At 43.1% G+C, this 15110-nt stretch overlaps 1 protein-coding gene across 1 annotated transcript in view; it reads right to left on the minus strand.

Annotated features, from left to right (window-relative positions):
* Positions 1-14595, minus strand: part of PLPP3 (phospholipid phosphatase 3) — an 80362-nt gene extending 65767 nt beyond the window's left edge. The window contains exon 1 of the mRNA XM_019742528.3: positions 13957-14595. Coding sequence (XP_019598087.1) covers positions 13957-14095 — 139 coding nt within the window. The 5' untranslated portion in view covers positions 14096-14595. The remainder of the gene's footprint in view (positions 1-13956) is intronic.
* Between the last annotated feature and the right edge of the window lie 515 nt (positions 14596-15110).

Raw genomic sequence — 15110 nt, forward strand, 5'->3', positions numbered from 1 at the left:
ATTAGAAGCCCACTAAACCAAAGACCCAAAGTAAGTGGGTCACACCTTGGAAACAGTTTGTAAATCTCAGCCTGCCAGAAGTTCCTCCCTATAATCACAGTATGTGCAGTTGCTTGAAAAGAAGACACTATGCATTTAATCAAAATACCCACTACGGCCAAGAGGACAGCAAGACAAATGGAATTATGAGGAACAGTGCATTAGTCCATTCATCCCTAGGAACCTACACAGGCCAAATTGACCAAAACAGCTACTTTGGGCAAGTGTCTAATGAAATCCACTGTGCGGCTGAGAAGCATTTCTGCCACTTCCTGTTAGTGGTTGTTAACTTTACAACAATGTGGGTCATTTGTGGGGAAGAGGCTACTGGTAGAAGGTCTATTTACTGCATTTAATGAAGGTGCCACATCCGCAGCCACTAACCAGAGTTCAACATTTCTCCATGTGACCCAAAGGTTACCCCAAACAACGAGGACAGCAGCTCAAGCCCATGACAACCCATTTCTGCTGCCTGGTATGAGGGACAAAGGTTTACCAAGCCCCTCCGTCCGTTAGGAAGCCTTCCCGGGATCCAGTGGACGTCCTCTCCTCCACATTCACAGAGCGGCTTGTCCCTTCTAGGATGTCCCACTTCCTCACCATCAAAGAGCCCTTGCAGTTCCTTCTTGACCCTCTATGATGTCTGGAAGACATCTTTCTTTACCAAGTAAACTACGCTTAAAACCTTTCTCCACTTCTGTGAATCAAAGCATAGAAAATGCCAATCCAATCTCCTGATTCGTGGAAATAACCAGCAAGCTCAGAGTGAGCTGACTGGCGTCACTGTACATTCAAATGACGAGCAGAATGAAGATGCTTTGACTCGTCTAGGCAGAGGCTCATGCCCTGAGCTAATGTGAGCAAGTTTATCACTAAGAAACACATAGCACACATTAGATATTTTTGAAGTGTGGCGAAGAGCATAAGGTGCCCTGTGACTGCCCTGATAGACCTTTGTGGGTCCAGAGAACCCAGGGTTAGAATCACAGGTCTCACTCAGTTTGGACACTTCCTCACACGTTGCCGATGTGAAAGCCAGCATGGAGTTGCAGGGAGAAATTGGGGCACTTGGAGAACATTAAGCAGTAGAGCCCAGGGGTTAAGAATGGCCTCGTGAGATAGACTTCTTAGGTCGGACCCCAACTCTCTCAACTCACTTGCTGGCATAACTTTTGCTAAGTTATGTGTAACCTTTCTGACCTCCAGTTCTGTAAAATACAGATGATGACAAGGATTTCATAAGCTCATGGGGAGGATTAAGTAAGAGAATGCATGCACATGGTTTAAGCCACTGAGAGGTACAAAAGTAGCACTAGATAAATATTAGCAATGGTCATTATTTTGTCAGGCTTGAGTCCAAATACCAGCCCCAACACGTATGAGCTGTGTGAACCTGGACAAATCATTTATCCTCTCTGAGTTGCAAACCCAAGTAATTGACATCTACTTTCTTCTGTTATTGGAAAAAGTGAGGTATCATCTAAAGTTCCTAATAAAGGTGAGTGAGTGCCTTTTCCTGCCCTTTTGTAAAATTTTTCATGCACTTATAAGTGCAATTTTAAGTGTCAATTTACAACTTGACACTCCAACTAATTCCTAAATGATTGTGTATTATACTATTTAATATCTCAAGCATCCAGCACATGATTCTAAAAGATACATGGTCATTTTAATTTAATAAAACCTGAGATAATTATGCATACAGCCATCTATCCATGGGGGAAAGTGTGACTAATCAACCTTATCAGGAACGAGTTCTATTCCATGGTCTTAAAAATCTTGTAAAGCAGATCCTAGGCATATATAGGTTTTAATATTAATATTTGTACTTTTAACTGTTTTCAAGGAACTCTGAAGATCCAAGGTTTTTTTCATTTGCTGAGGCAGGACTCTGCATATCACACCCTGGTTTGTGGAAGTATGTTACTCAGCGGGTGAGAGGGTCTAGCTGACCACCCAGCATTTATTCCTCAGTCAGCTTTATTGTTCTCTGCTCACTCATCTTAAATCCAGTGACACTAAACTGATTAAAAACTGTTTCTTTAAAAAAAAAAAAATGCCCCTAAGGACAAAGTGACACCACAGTGGATTTGTGAATATGTTAATTGCAAAGGTCTTCGGTAAAACTTCTGTATTTTTTCCGTACATATTTTAATTAATCTTATTAATGTTTCTAAGATAGTGCAGCCACTATGGAAAATAACTCAGCAGTTCCTCAAAATTTTAAACAGTTACCATATGATCCAGCAATTCCACTCCTAAGTACCGTGTTTCCCCAAAAATAAGACCTAGCCAGACAATCAGCTGTAATGCGTCTTTTGGAGCAAAAATTAATATAAGACCCGGTCTTATTTTACTATAAGATCGGATCTTATAATATGATAAATATAATATCATACAATACAATACAATACAATACAATACAATACAATACAATACCAGGTCCTATATTAATTTTTGCTCCAAAAGGCACATTAGAGCTGATTGTCGGCTAGGTCTTATTTTCGGGGAAACATGGTGTATATATACCGAAGAGAATTGAAAACGCATACCCACACAAACATCTGCATGTGAATGTTCATAGCAGCATGATTGGAAATAACTCAGATGTCCATCAACTGATAAATGTATAAACTACATGCGGTATGTCCATACAATGGAATATTACTTGGCAATAAAAGTAAATGAAGTACTAATACATGCTGACCATACGTAATACAAATGTATAACCTTAAAAACATTGTGTTGAGTGAAAGCAGCCAGTCACAAAAGACCGTGATATATGATTCCACTTATACATGAATTGTCCAGAATAGGCAAATCTATAGAAACAGAAAGCTGATTAGAGATTATCATAGGATGGGGGAGGAGGAGGGTAAATGGGAGTGGCTGCAGTCGATACAGATTTCTTATTAGAATGATGAAAATGTTCTAAAATTGATTGCTGTGATGGTTGCCCAACTCTGTGAATATACTACAAGCCAGTAAACTGTACATTTTAAGTGGATGAATTGTATGGTGCGATGATTTATAATATATGTGGATAAAACTGTTTGAGAAATACCACTACGACCCAAGAAAAACTGTTTCTTTAAACCAAGAGGATTTCTAATGGCCCACTTATTTTAAGGGACATATGAAAAATTTAAGAATTTCAGAGCAGAGAAAAAAAAACATAACTTAAAGCCTCATCTTTCTAATAAGGCTATGAACATGAAGCATTTACTAATCCCATCCTATGATTTCGTAAGTCTTCTACACACACTGCATTTGAAGTGTTTGTGGAGGGAGTGGCATCACCACAGTTTAGAGGTTCCCGACCAGGAGATGAGGAACTACCTGTAACCTCCTGCTTGCCCATCCTTCTCTCCTCTCTGCCCCAAAGCCTTAGGGTCAGCTCTCACCTGCTTTCCAGCCAGTCTCCCTCTGCCACCTGCAGTTCCCTCCTCTCAAACCCAGGATTTCAACATGAATCAGATTAGATTAATCCCCTCTTTAAAAAAAATTTCACGAATATGTTAATCCAATTGTTATCTATAAAACTTTCTTTTCTTACATATTTTCACTAACTTTATGTTATTTCTAAAATGGTGCAGCCACGGTAGAAAAAGTTGGGCAATAATTCCTCAAAAAGTCAAACATGAAGTTAACCAGATGACCCAGCAATAACCAGATCACCCAGCAATAATTCCACTCCTACTTATACATTGTTCAGTTTCTATTATTAAATTTTCCATAATAAAAGAAAAACAAAAACAAAAACAACTATATTTGCTCTGCTGTTCCTCCAAAATAAAGTGCAAATTCCTTAGCTGCCTGCCATTTACAACCTCCCTTTACAATCTGGCTCCAACCTATCTCTCCAGCTTCATCTCCAATATCCTCCACCCCTCCCCCGTCCCCCCCCCCCACACACACACTCAATGCAAATATACAATAATTACACCCAACCTCCAACTACTCACCCTTCCCAAGAAGGTTTGTGTTTCCCTGCCCCTCTGCTGAAATACCATCTCGCCCTTCTATTCATTTGTATCTTGCAAGACCCAGGTCCATGCCTTCCTGCAAACTTCATCACTCTTCATTCGCCCTGCTGCTGTAGCCCCTCCCTTACCACTCCAAAGTCAGCATCACCTCCAGTGTGTAATTATGCAAAAGTTTCCCATTCACCAGCCTGGGATTCTTAAAGAGCAAGGAAGCCCCTGGATCTAGCATATAGTAGGTGCTGAAGAAACATCTATAAAAGATGGATACTTAAAAAGACAGATACAAACACAGACTTCATTAAATAGGCTCTCTAGAAATTATGATTGATACCACAAACTAATTTGTGGGCCAGCGATAAAGAAACCATCAGTGACAGAGGCTTCCCTCATGTGAATATAATCATGTGTGTTATATGCTTTAGGGATCTGTAAACGGGAACCAAAGCATACTGCTTATTATGACAAGGCGCTTTACACTGATTTGTATTTCTCTGCAAAACTCTCTAGGCATATAATTTTGTTAATTTGTGACAACCCTCAAAAACACATTTACCACCAATACTCTGATTGCAATGTATACTTTCAAAGCACACAGAAATCAACAAGTTCCTTTCAAACGTTTCCAACTGGATCCTATGTGTTATTTTGTTTGGTTTGTTTTAAGTTGGGGAATTTTAATGCAGATCATAATTTATAATTTAACCTGGACCTAAGGGAAGAATAGTTTCACAAGCATGTTTGAGAACCTGACCTAGACTTCTTTTGAACGACAGCCAATTAATGCATGACTTGGAGAAAATTATTTAACCTGAGACTCAGTTTCCTCCTCAGTCAAATTAGAACAATTTCCACCTCAAGAGGTGGTGAAGAAGCTTTTAAAAAGCAAGAACTTCCAAAACCTGGGTTCTTTCTTCTCTCCTTGGATACATCATTTGAGAAAGATGGTGCCTGTTGGAGCTCAAATCAGTCAGCAGCTATCTTTGGTAATAAGCACTTTCTAGAGCATGTGCCAGTCTGAAGAAAATGATTTCTCAAAAATGGACTGCTCCTTGGTGGCTCAGGCAGTTAGAGCTCCATGCTCCTAACTCCAAAGGCTGCGGGTTCGATTCCCACCTGGGCCAGTGGGCTCTCAACCACAAGGTTGCTGGTTCAACGCCTCGAGTCCTGCAAGGGATGGTGGGCTCCACCCCCTGCAACTAAGATTGAACACGGCACCTTCAGCTGAGCTGCCTCCCGGATGGCTCAGTTGGTTGGAGCACAGGTTCTCAACCATGAGGTTGATAGTTCGATTCCTCGACTCCCGCAAGGGATGGTGGGCAGCACCCCCTGCAACTAGAAAAACGGCAACTGGACCTGGAGCTGAGCTGCACCCTCCACAACTAAGACTGAAAGGACAGCAATTTGAAGCCGAGCTGCACCCTCCACAACTAAGATTGAAAGGACAACAACTTGACTTGGGAAAAAAGCCTGGAAGTAAACACTGTTCCCCAATAAAGTCCTGTTCCCCTTCCCCAATAAAAATCCTTAAAAAAAAAAAAAAAGTGTCTGTACCATGCCAGCAAAAAAGCAGTTAAAAAAAAAAAAAGGACTGCTCCTTCCAATTTGCCCCAAGTATCTCTGGCCTCACTCAATGATCATCCATGAATTTGGACTAAAAGTTAAACCTGTTTGCCTTGTTCCTCTTTAAATTGACACAGGGAGGAGAAAGAAGAGACTATTGCTCCCTGGAGACTTCTGCCTCATAAATGATATCCAATTTCAAACTGACAAGTAAACACCAGAAAAGTAAAATTGGTATAAAGCCAAGACCTTGGTTCTAGCCCGGCTCTTTCACTATCACTGGACAATTAATTACTAACCAATCCAAGCTTCAGGTTCACCATATGTGAATCGAGGGTCCCAGGATAAGGTTAACAGTGATGACGGCAACTCCCATAGGTACACCATACTCTATACCAGGCCAATTCGCACAGCTTCACAATGCATATATATTATCCCATTTTACGAAAGAGAAAACTAAAGCCTCAGAGATATTCAATAACTTGCCTAACCTTACAGAGCTAATAATAGCAAGGAAACCCCCATCTGTCTGATTCTTAAGCCTGTACTGTACCCCTCAGACCTCCCAACCTCCCCCTGTTCGAAGACGCCTGTTTTTGTGACTGAGACAAAAAATGATAATGAAATGTACTTTGTTGATAATGAAATGTACTTTCAAACTCCACAAATTCCTCCACAAATGAGGAATTGCTCTGATGGTATTTTCTTTAAATGTCCACAGAAGAGGCTCATTCAGCACACTCCAAGCGATTTTTGCAATTACTTATGTAAAACTGTCTCCTCCACTGTCCAAAATGATCCTTACGACTCACATCCGTGGGGTGGCCAGTTGGTTAAAGCGTGGCGCTACGTGATAACACCAAGGTTGCCGGTTCGATCCCCACAAAGACTCACATCCGTGTCCTCGAGCCCTGTAAAACGTGTTATACATATTCAGACTCAATAGAATAGAAATAAATGAAATGGATTGAGATAGAAAAGAGGGTGTCTCCTTTGCGTTACTTGCATGGAAAAGTGGGCAGAAAGTTAAGCTGACAAGAGCTCTGGAAATTTTAGTGACTACTTACTAGCTGGGTGCCCTTGTGCAAGTTACTTAACTTCTCTGAGCTGCAGTTACCTCATCTATGAAAGGGATCTAGTATCTACATCACAGTGTAAGCATGAATAATAAATATGATAACTAGAACAGTTACTCTCTTCTTCAGCAAATATGTGGAGTGCCCTGGGTAACAAGCATTTTGATCATTTCCAATCACAGCTGTTTTATTTAGTTAGGTTTCCCCCTGGGCTGCAAAAGATACAGGGAAGAGTTGACGCTAAAACAGACCATTTGTCCAAATCCCCTCCCACCCTTCTAAGGTGTATTTGCCTTGCTCTTAAGATGATACAGCCATCCTCCTTTCAAAGGGGGAGAATGCAGCCACCAAAGGCTACCGAGATTCCTGCCCTGTGACTTTCCCAGAGTCAGAAAACCTGCCATTGCTCTTCTTCAGCTAATGGAAAACACTTGGGTTCCCTCTGCCTGGATTTTGTTTAGGATTCTCCTCACATTTTTTTCTCCTCATATATTTCAGGCAACTTCGCTGCCAAAAAATGAAAGAGGATTACATAGAACCACTGAGTGAGGACACTTGGGAAGGGAAGGAAATTATTGCTATTACTATGAATAATATTAGCAACATAATACCTAATAATGACAGTGTTTTTTAACTTTTCAAAATGTTTTCAGCTCCATGATTTCATCTGAGCATCACCACAAAAGTGTGTCACTAGGTTGGCTTGCTTCTTTGGCAGGTCAGGAAACTGAAACCTGGAAAGGTTAAATAATGTTTGCCCACGTCACACCTACCTATGAGCTTTAGCTTTATGTCAGGATTCAAACCCATCTCTGGGTGAATCAAAGGTTTGTGTTGTTTCTACAACACTATGTATGCCAAGCTAATTTTGATCTTTTAAAGGTTCTGTTGAGGAATCTAATTTATTCCTTTTAGTCATACACAAACTTCAATCTCCAAAGAAAATATTTATAGAATTACCACCTCATTTATCCAAAATGGTCACTTGGCTGACAAGGTCAACTACCTAGAACTCTGCTTAGAACCTGGAAATAAAAACAAGAACCCGTTCTTACACTAAAAATCACAGCAGACCTCAGGGTGACACCCAGAGGTAATTTTTCCTTTTGAAAGAACTGTAACAAGCTTGATTGTCTTTACTGAGAAAGACAGGTGTAAATGAAAAAAAGTATAGCCAATCTAACAATGTGGAAAATGCTAGAACCTTCAGTACAGGGACAAAAAGCCCTCTACATAAGTCAATTGCCCTTAAGACATCCATTGTGAAACAACAGTGATTCTCAAATTGGCCTCACCAGGATCACCAGAAGCTTTGATAAATTACAGAATCCCAGGCCCTAGCCCAAAGCCTGTGGAATCTGACTCTCCCAGGAAGGGGTCTGAGAATCTGTATTTCACACTAGATGGGTCTCCTTCATAGGTGAACTCGTGAAATATTGACATAGCAAGCATCCCCCCAATAGATTATTTCTTCTCGAATAATGTGTACTGAATTGAACTGACACCCAGGGTAAGGTTTCCCCATAAATACCACTGCCTACACAGGGAAGAAGCTCTGACTAGTCTCATTAATGTCCTGTTGTGTCCAACTGGGCTTGCCAGCCCAAACAACTGCACAGTAAGGGGGAAAGAAAGAATCCAAAGTGGACAGGAAATCAAAAGGATTAAAAGTGGAAAGGCTATCAACTCTAGCTTTAGCAGTCCCCCAAAGGCAGCTATACCCCCTTAGGCAGCTATATCTCTGAAGTATTTGAGAAAGTTAGGGAAGGAGCAAAGAAAACAAACAAACAGCCAGTCTGGACAATGAGAAAATTGAGGTTTCCAACCATCCTAGGGAAATCAGCAGGGCTTACCTACTAACTAGAGGTTCCCTTTATTTCAGTCCACGCAGGACGTTCAGATAGGTGGTTCACCAGTTGACTAATGAAAATCTATTTCTATGTTCAGTGGTTCACACGGCGGATTAAGTTATCAAAACCTACCAGATTACTAAAAACACATACTTAGGGACTATAATAACTGAGCAACAAAGGGAAGGGAAAAGTCCCCTTGTTTCCTTGTGATTACCATAAACTTCAGGAGGCAGGTAAAAGGGCACACCCAGCAAAAATCTAGCGTTTCTCAGCATACTGGCTTAACTGTAGTAAAAGTGCTTACTACTTTTCCAGAATAAATACCAATGTAAGCTCATTGTTAGCATCACTTCTTTGGTGGAAAAAAATGTGTAAAAATTTAATTGATGATAAATGATCTAAGAGAAATAATGACTGGGTTTCTACATCACAATACCAACCAGCACAGACTCATAAACCTGTTAGAGCTAGAAGGGGTCCGAGAAGTGATCTAGTAGTCCCCTTCCTTTGTTGCAGTGATAAAGAAACCAAGGCCCAGAAAAGTCAAGTGAATTTTCCCAAAGTCTCACAGTGATGTACTGACAGGACAAGACCAGAAGAACTCATGTTTCTAGGCTCCTCATTGTTGTAACGACTCCCTGAGCTAATGGACAATGAAAAGCTAAGGAAAGTACATCCATGAGGTAGATAGTGAACAGATGTGTCATTCCCCTCTTCTAGAAATTGGTCACAGAATGTTGCATGGCAGCCTTAGACATCAGACAAAAAATCTCGCCCAACCAGTCATTTTACCAAAGGGAAAAAAACTGAGATCCATATAAAACCTACTTGTCCACAATCACAACAAGATGGTGGCATTGGCTGGCCTGGAACCTGAGGCTTCTGGCTCCCAATCTCCCGTTCTCTTCATTACCCCACACTGCCTCCCTCTCACTATTAAGTGTGAATAGTTGAATAACGCATGATGATTTTATGTATCCCACATATGGAACCAGTTCTAGAATTTTATCCTGACCATTGTTAACTGCAAAACAAGAAATGTCCCCAAACATTTGGGACCACTAAAGTATACAGTATGGTTGCTGACCATCCAAATTCTATATTTTTCTGTGTTTGAGCTTCTTTTCCTTTGCTCATGATATTCCACCCATTGACTGTTACCTGGTGGGGAAGGGCACAGGAGTCAGGCTTTTCAGACCCAATCTATCCAAGCATCCTCTAATGTTTCCCATCCCTACCATAAACTCAGCTAACCTACCTTCTAATATCAAAAGCCAAAAGAGAAACAGTCTTTATGTACAAAAGAACCTTTTTCAAAGAGGGCTCAGGGAATACTGTGAAGATTAGATGGCTCAAAAATTCTGCTAAATTTTAGGGGCTACCTTCTCAGCTAAACGTTTTGATCAACAATGAATGGAAATCAGCTGTCTTCAACTTACACGGCAAATATGACATTCTCCTGTTGGAAGTGAATGCTTTGTGGTCTTCACTATAATATTATTACCGAATATTGATTTCATGGTCTCATCTATCAATGATTCCGCGATAAAATATATGAAGACAATCACATAACCATCATGCAAGGTTCCAGGTGATAAATCCCTTGCATTTGCCCAAATCTTGAGAGATGACAAATAACTTTTACATCCAGGATTTCTTCTGATCCTCACAGCCGCGTAATGGAGTGGACATTCTGATTACCATTTTGCAGATGAGCTCACTGAACTCAGAGGATGAAGGGCGGGAACAAAGTCCACAGGACAAAAAGCTGGGCCTGTCAAAAACTGCCTACCCATCAAAAGGCATGGGTTGGAAGGAGGCATTCAGTACATATCTAGAGAAGGGGATAAGGAAGAGGGGTAGCAAGAGCACAGAAGCTCAACATAGATTTACCAATTCTTTGCGTTGTGCTACAGCCACATACTGCTGTGTGTTCTTTCTTTGGAACCACTGTCTCATGGGGTAAAATGGTGCCCTCAAAATCTGGGAATTACTTAGTACTAGCACTAATCCCAAATCAAAAACAAGGCCATGGAGTGATGAGACTGTACCACTGATTGGAAGAGTTGAACTGCTTTTTCCATCTGCTTAGGGTAACTCGGAAATGTGGAGAGGCTGGGCATTCTGCAAACTGAGCTTCAGGGTTTTCTGAATCCTGAACTCAAAAATCTTGAGTTTCAGGATTCTTCAGATAGGAAAGGAAAGGGGGATGGACTCCAGTCGTGCTCATTGAGGATTAGGGATGAACCCAAATGAACTTCAGTAAGAATCTCAGTCCTGCCCTTCTCGGGACCTTTGGCTTTCTCATCCATAAAATGGAGAATTCCAGTGAAGAGTACATAAACTAATTTATATAAAAAAGAGGCTAAGAAGAGCTTAGAAAGAGCATAGGAGATGCTCCTCCCTTCTTGCCTGAGAATATTCTCAGCTGCCCTCATGTAACCTCACACACTAGAACCAAGGCACAGGAAACAGGAGGCGTGCATATTACTTAATGGCAAGGAAAACAAAACCAATTTCAGGAGAAACTACCATGCAAAGATTCCTAACTACTTATGCACGCAATGAGTCGGTGAAGGTGAAGATAGCTGTTCAACAGAAGGTAACCTACTATTGGTGTTCTTTGGCCTTCCAAATTCTTTTGGCCTTCAACCTACGGTGGACTTTTGTTTTTCCACCAAGAATTTAACATTCCAAAAAGGTATGTGGAACAAGTTGAACTGCTTGCATATTTCCACTTACATAAGGTCCATAGCACATCAGCTTTTATTTTTTCCAGATACAAGGAGATGAAGCTTGGTATATCTTCCTGTGAGCGAATAAACAGAAAACCATGTCTCTCTTTCTAATACATTGGTGCCCTGTAATCCAGACCATATGATCAATAAACTATATAAAAATTAAACCATACTGACAGTCTTAGGCAAAAAGTGAACCAAGTAGAAACAATTTTTTTTTTTTTTTTAGTACTGTGGTGTGTAGGACATTAAAATCACATGTTGTGTTGCTAATTTTCTTCTGGAAGCCAAAGAGTTCTCCTGCATAAATATCACAAGTAAATATTTACTCAACCGTTTTCCTTATTAAAGGTGTTAGAGGCATTAAATTAGTGATATTGTACTTAGGCCAGTACATAGGGGAGACACTGATAAGTCACTTTGAAAATGATTTTGTCTACATGGTTTTAATGGCAAGGCACGTACCCTTAAAACGGATAGCTAGGTGCTTCTCATAATAAAATACAAGATCCTGTGATTGTATTACTTTTTTGAGATAAACAAAATCACTTATTCAAACAGACTAACAGTGAGGAAACATAATAAACAACTAGGTTTAGACTATCAGCTTTGAGGGGACCCAGGGAGAATTGGGGCAGATGAAGAACTGAAATGTGCAAACATACACTTTACTTAAACACCTTCCATGCACGACAGAGTGGGGTTTCTGCATCCTTTGCTACAAGTGTGTCTTTTTGCAAATTCCTTCACACTTCTTTATCCTTTAATAAGAACACACCATCCCTTGGGACCGCCTTCTGAAATCCGAAGAGTGGGAGGAGGCAATGAAGCTGTACAAAGGCTGTCAAGCTCGTTCTAGCTCTGCTTTCCTAAACACAAAATAGGAGGTAGGAGGGTACAAAGCACCAGCAATCAGTCTACCCTACCACCAACCCAACACTCCAGTAAACACTGGGAAGCCCCAGGCAAGTTTACAGCAAACAGCTTCTCCGTGTTTATTATTTCCTTGTTCTCCCCCAGGACCAGGGAGGGTCTTTTAAAAATTCAATAGCTTGGCAGAGACTTTAAGTACTAATCTTCCCAGTGTGCATGATAATAAGCCAGCAGTCTTCAGGAAGGCAGGCCCCCCAGTGACAATTCCTTTACATTGCATTGTAATGTTGAATTTTCTAAGAGGTGGGAATGGGGTGTGCAGTCAGTCACCTTTTTTTTTTTTTTTTGCTTTGCACAGAGCACAATTTTACCCTACACTGTCTCCATCTAAAGGGGGATTTTCTTATTTTTAAAATGAGTCCCATCTTTCTTTGACTTGCTAAATTTACTGTGGCTAGGCAAGCCAAGGACAGATGCACCTCAGTAAGGACCCTACTGCAGAAAGTCATGAACAGAGAAAGCAGAAGTCCATCCCAGGACGCCTCTGGTTTGCACAATCTGCCTGGACAAATCCATTTCAAAGGGGACTTCAGTCTCCGTGCAGGAGTTCTATTTTAAGGGATCTGAATTGGGAACACAGATGTTTCTTCAGTTAGCAGAGTTGGCAGAACAGCTCCTGGACCAAATCCGAGTTCTTAATGCAGGAAGGGGCCTTGGAGAGCATCTAGTTCAACCGACTCACTCAACTGATGAAGAAACTGAGGCCACTGAGCCATTAGGTGGCACACCCAACAAGTGGCATAGTGGCAGTGTTCTGATGACAAGTCTGTGCGCTTTCCATTACACCATGATTCGCTTAAAAATAAAAATTTGCTACGCTGACTTCAACCTTGGAACTCCTGTAGATTCGTGTCAGTAGCTTTTCCCTCCCCGCACCGAGTTCATAAATCCTTCTTACTCTCCCACTCCAATTCTTTCAACTCCCACCACTCTTTTAGCTGTGGCTTCCAGCTAGTTTGATAACGAAGTGGACTATCGCCTCAACTTTCTGGGGTGCAATTAACTGTGGTCCCAAAATAAGACCGCGGCTTGCTTTCCCGGTGCCTCAGTTTTCTCATCAGTGAAATAGGGCTCTTCACTCGTACTGCACCGAGTCAGGGAAAGGGCTAGTTAAATCTACCACCTGGCACATAGTAGGCGCCAAAGAACGGCACCCTGCTCCAAGATCCTAGAGAGCGCCTCGGAACCCCTGTGGAGCGTTGAGGAGAGGAGCAAGTGGAAAGGCCAGCTTGCAGATCTAGATCGGGCCAGGGCCGAGGCAGCAACGGCGGAAGAGGTTGGATGTTTACACACAGACAGGGGAAGGCAGCTAGGCTCCAGGCAGGAGCCCGGCGCTCCAGGAGTTCCATTTTACTTGGATGGAGGGCAACAAGTTATGCGCTGGCTCTAGATCATGGTTCAACCAACTTCCCCTATTCTAAAAGGGCGAACCCACACCTTCCGTAGGATTCCGCCTGGGCTTCCAAGTGGTCTCGACCGCTTTTAAGGAGCCGGTTTACAGTTGCCCGCGAAAGCCTAAGCACGCCCAAACACTCGTGTGCAGGCCGGGAAGTAGGTGGGAGCGGGGAGGGCGCGGGCCTGGGGACCAAAAGTGGCCCGAAGACTCCCCAGCGGGGGCCTCCCAGGCTGACAGCGCGGCGCTGCCGGGAGACGCCGCTGGCCGGCGGCCCCGCGCTAGCGAGGAAGCGCCGAGCCCCGCGCGCAGGCACCCAAGCGGGCTGGGACGCGCGCCGAGCGCGGAGAGGCCGAGGGACCGCGGGGCTGGGCTCACCCATGAAGAGGCAGAAGAGATCGAGGCAGATGAGCAGCGCCCGCTTGCTGCCGCCCCTCCTCGGGTTGTTGTTGAGAGCCGGGCTGCCGCCGTTCTTGCTCTCCGGAACGATCGCCTTGTCGTACTTGTAGTTTTGCATGGCGCCGGCTGCGGCGCGAGCCTCCCGCCCCGCGAAGACGCCCAGCGACAGCAGCCACACACCCAGAGGCGGGGGTCGCCTCCTGGCCGAGGCTGCTGGGGAGAGTGGCGGCTCGGCCCCGGCGTGGGGCGCGGCGGCGAGAGTGGCGCTTCGCTGCCCGCTTCCAACTGCAGACGGTGGTGTTTTCTGCTCCCCTTGTGTGCTTCTTTCTTTCCTCTCTCAACCCCAAATCGCTCGAAAGTCCAAGGGGAAGAGAGCCAAATCCCCAGCAGAAACTTTTGCAGAGCTGCGCTGCTCGGGACGCTCTGGGCTGGCGTGTGTCTGTGTGCACGAGCGAGGGAGTGGGCAGCGCGGGCGCTCGGCCACTTTCCTCCGCTGCTGGTGACTTAATGAATGGAAGCTGAGCGGAGCTCAGCCCCTCCGGAGCGCCTGCCCCAACTCCAACTTTTCCTCCTCCTCCTCCTGCTGCTGCTGCTGCCGCCGCGGCTGCTGTGACGAACGCCTCGGGTTTGTTTTCTGCACTTTTATTTCACGAGGTCCTTTAAAAGAGAGAGAGAGAGAGGGAACGAGAGGGACCTCCTTACTTGGCTCTGAAGGGATTCCGAAAGCACAGCCCCTTCCTTAAGTTGCTAAGACGTAGGATAATTAAGGCCACATTTTCCCCCACCCCCTTCAGAAAAAAAAAAAAAAATCCTAAAAGGAAAAGTTACTCTCAAACCAGAGAATCCGGGAGCCCCTAGCGTTCAGAAACGCCAAATTGTCACAAAAGGAAAAAATATATATATATAAATAAAAACGAACATTTTCTTGCTGGCCTTGGGTCAGGCAAAAGTTAAGCCTGTACAGCTAACATATATAATATTTCTCCTCCCTTACAAATGCGGGGCTTTCAAGTTCTTTTTTTTCAGGTCTTTATTTTGATTTGAATCACATTATCCTGAACATACTCAAGGAAAACTGTCTTTGGTTTTTTTTAAACATGTTAACACCCAGCACTGCATACGGTGCTGGATTC

The sequence above is a fragment of the Rhinolophus sinicus genome, chromosome 14 (genome assembly GCF_057876585.1).
Source record: "Rhinolophus sinicus isolate RSI-liver-muscle chromosome 14, RSI-T2T, whole genome shotgun sequence".
Lineage (NCBI taxonomy): Eukaryota > Metazoa > Chordata > Mammalia > Chiroptera > Rhinolophidae > Rhinolophus > Rhinolophus sinicus.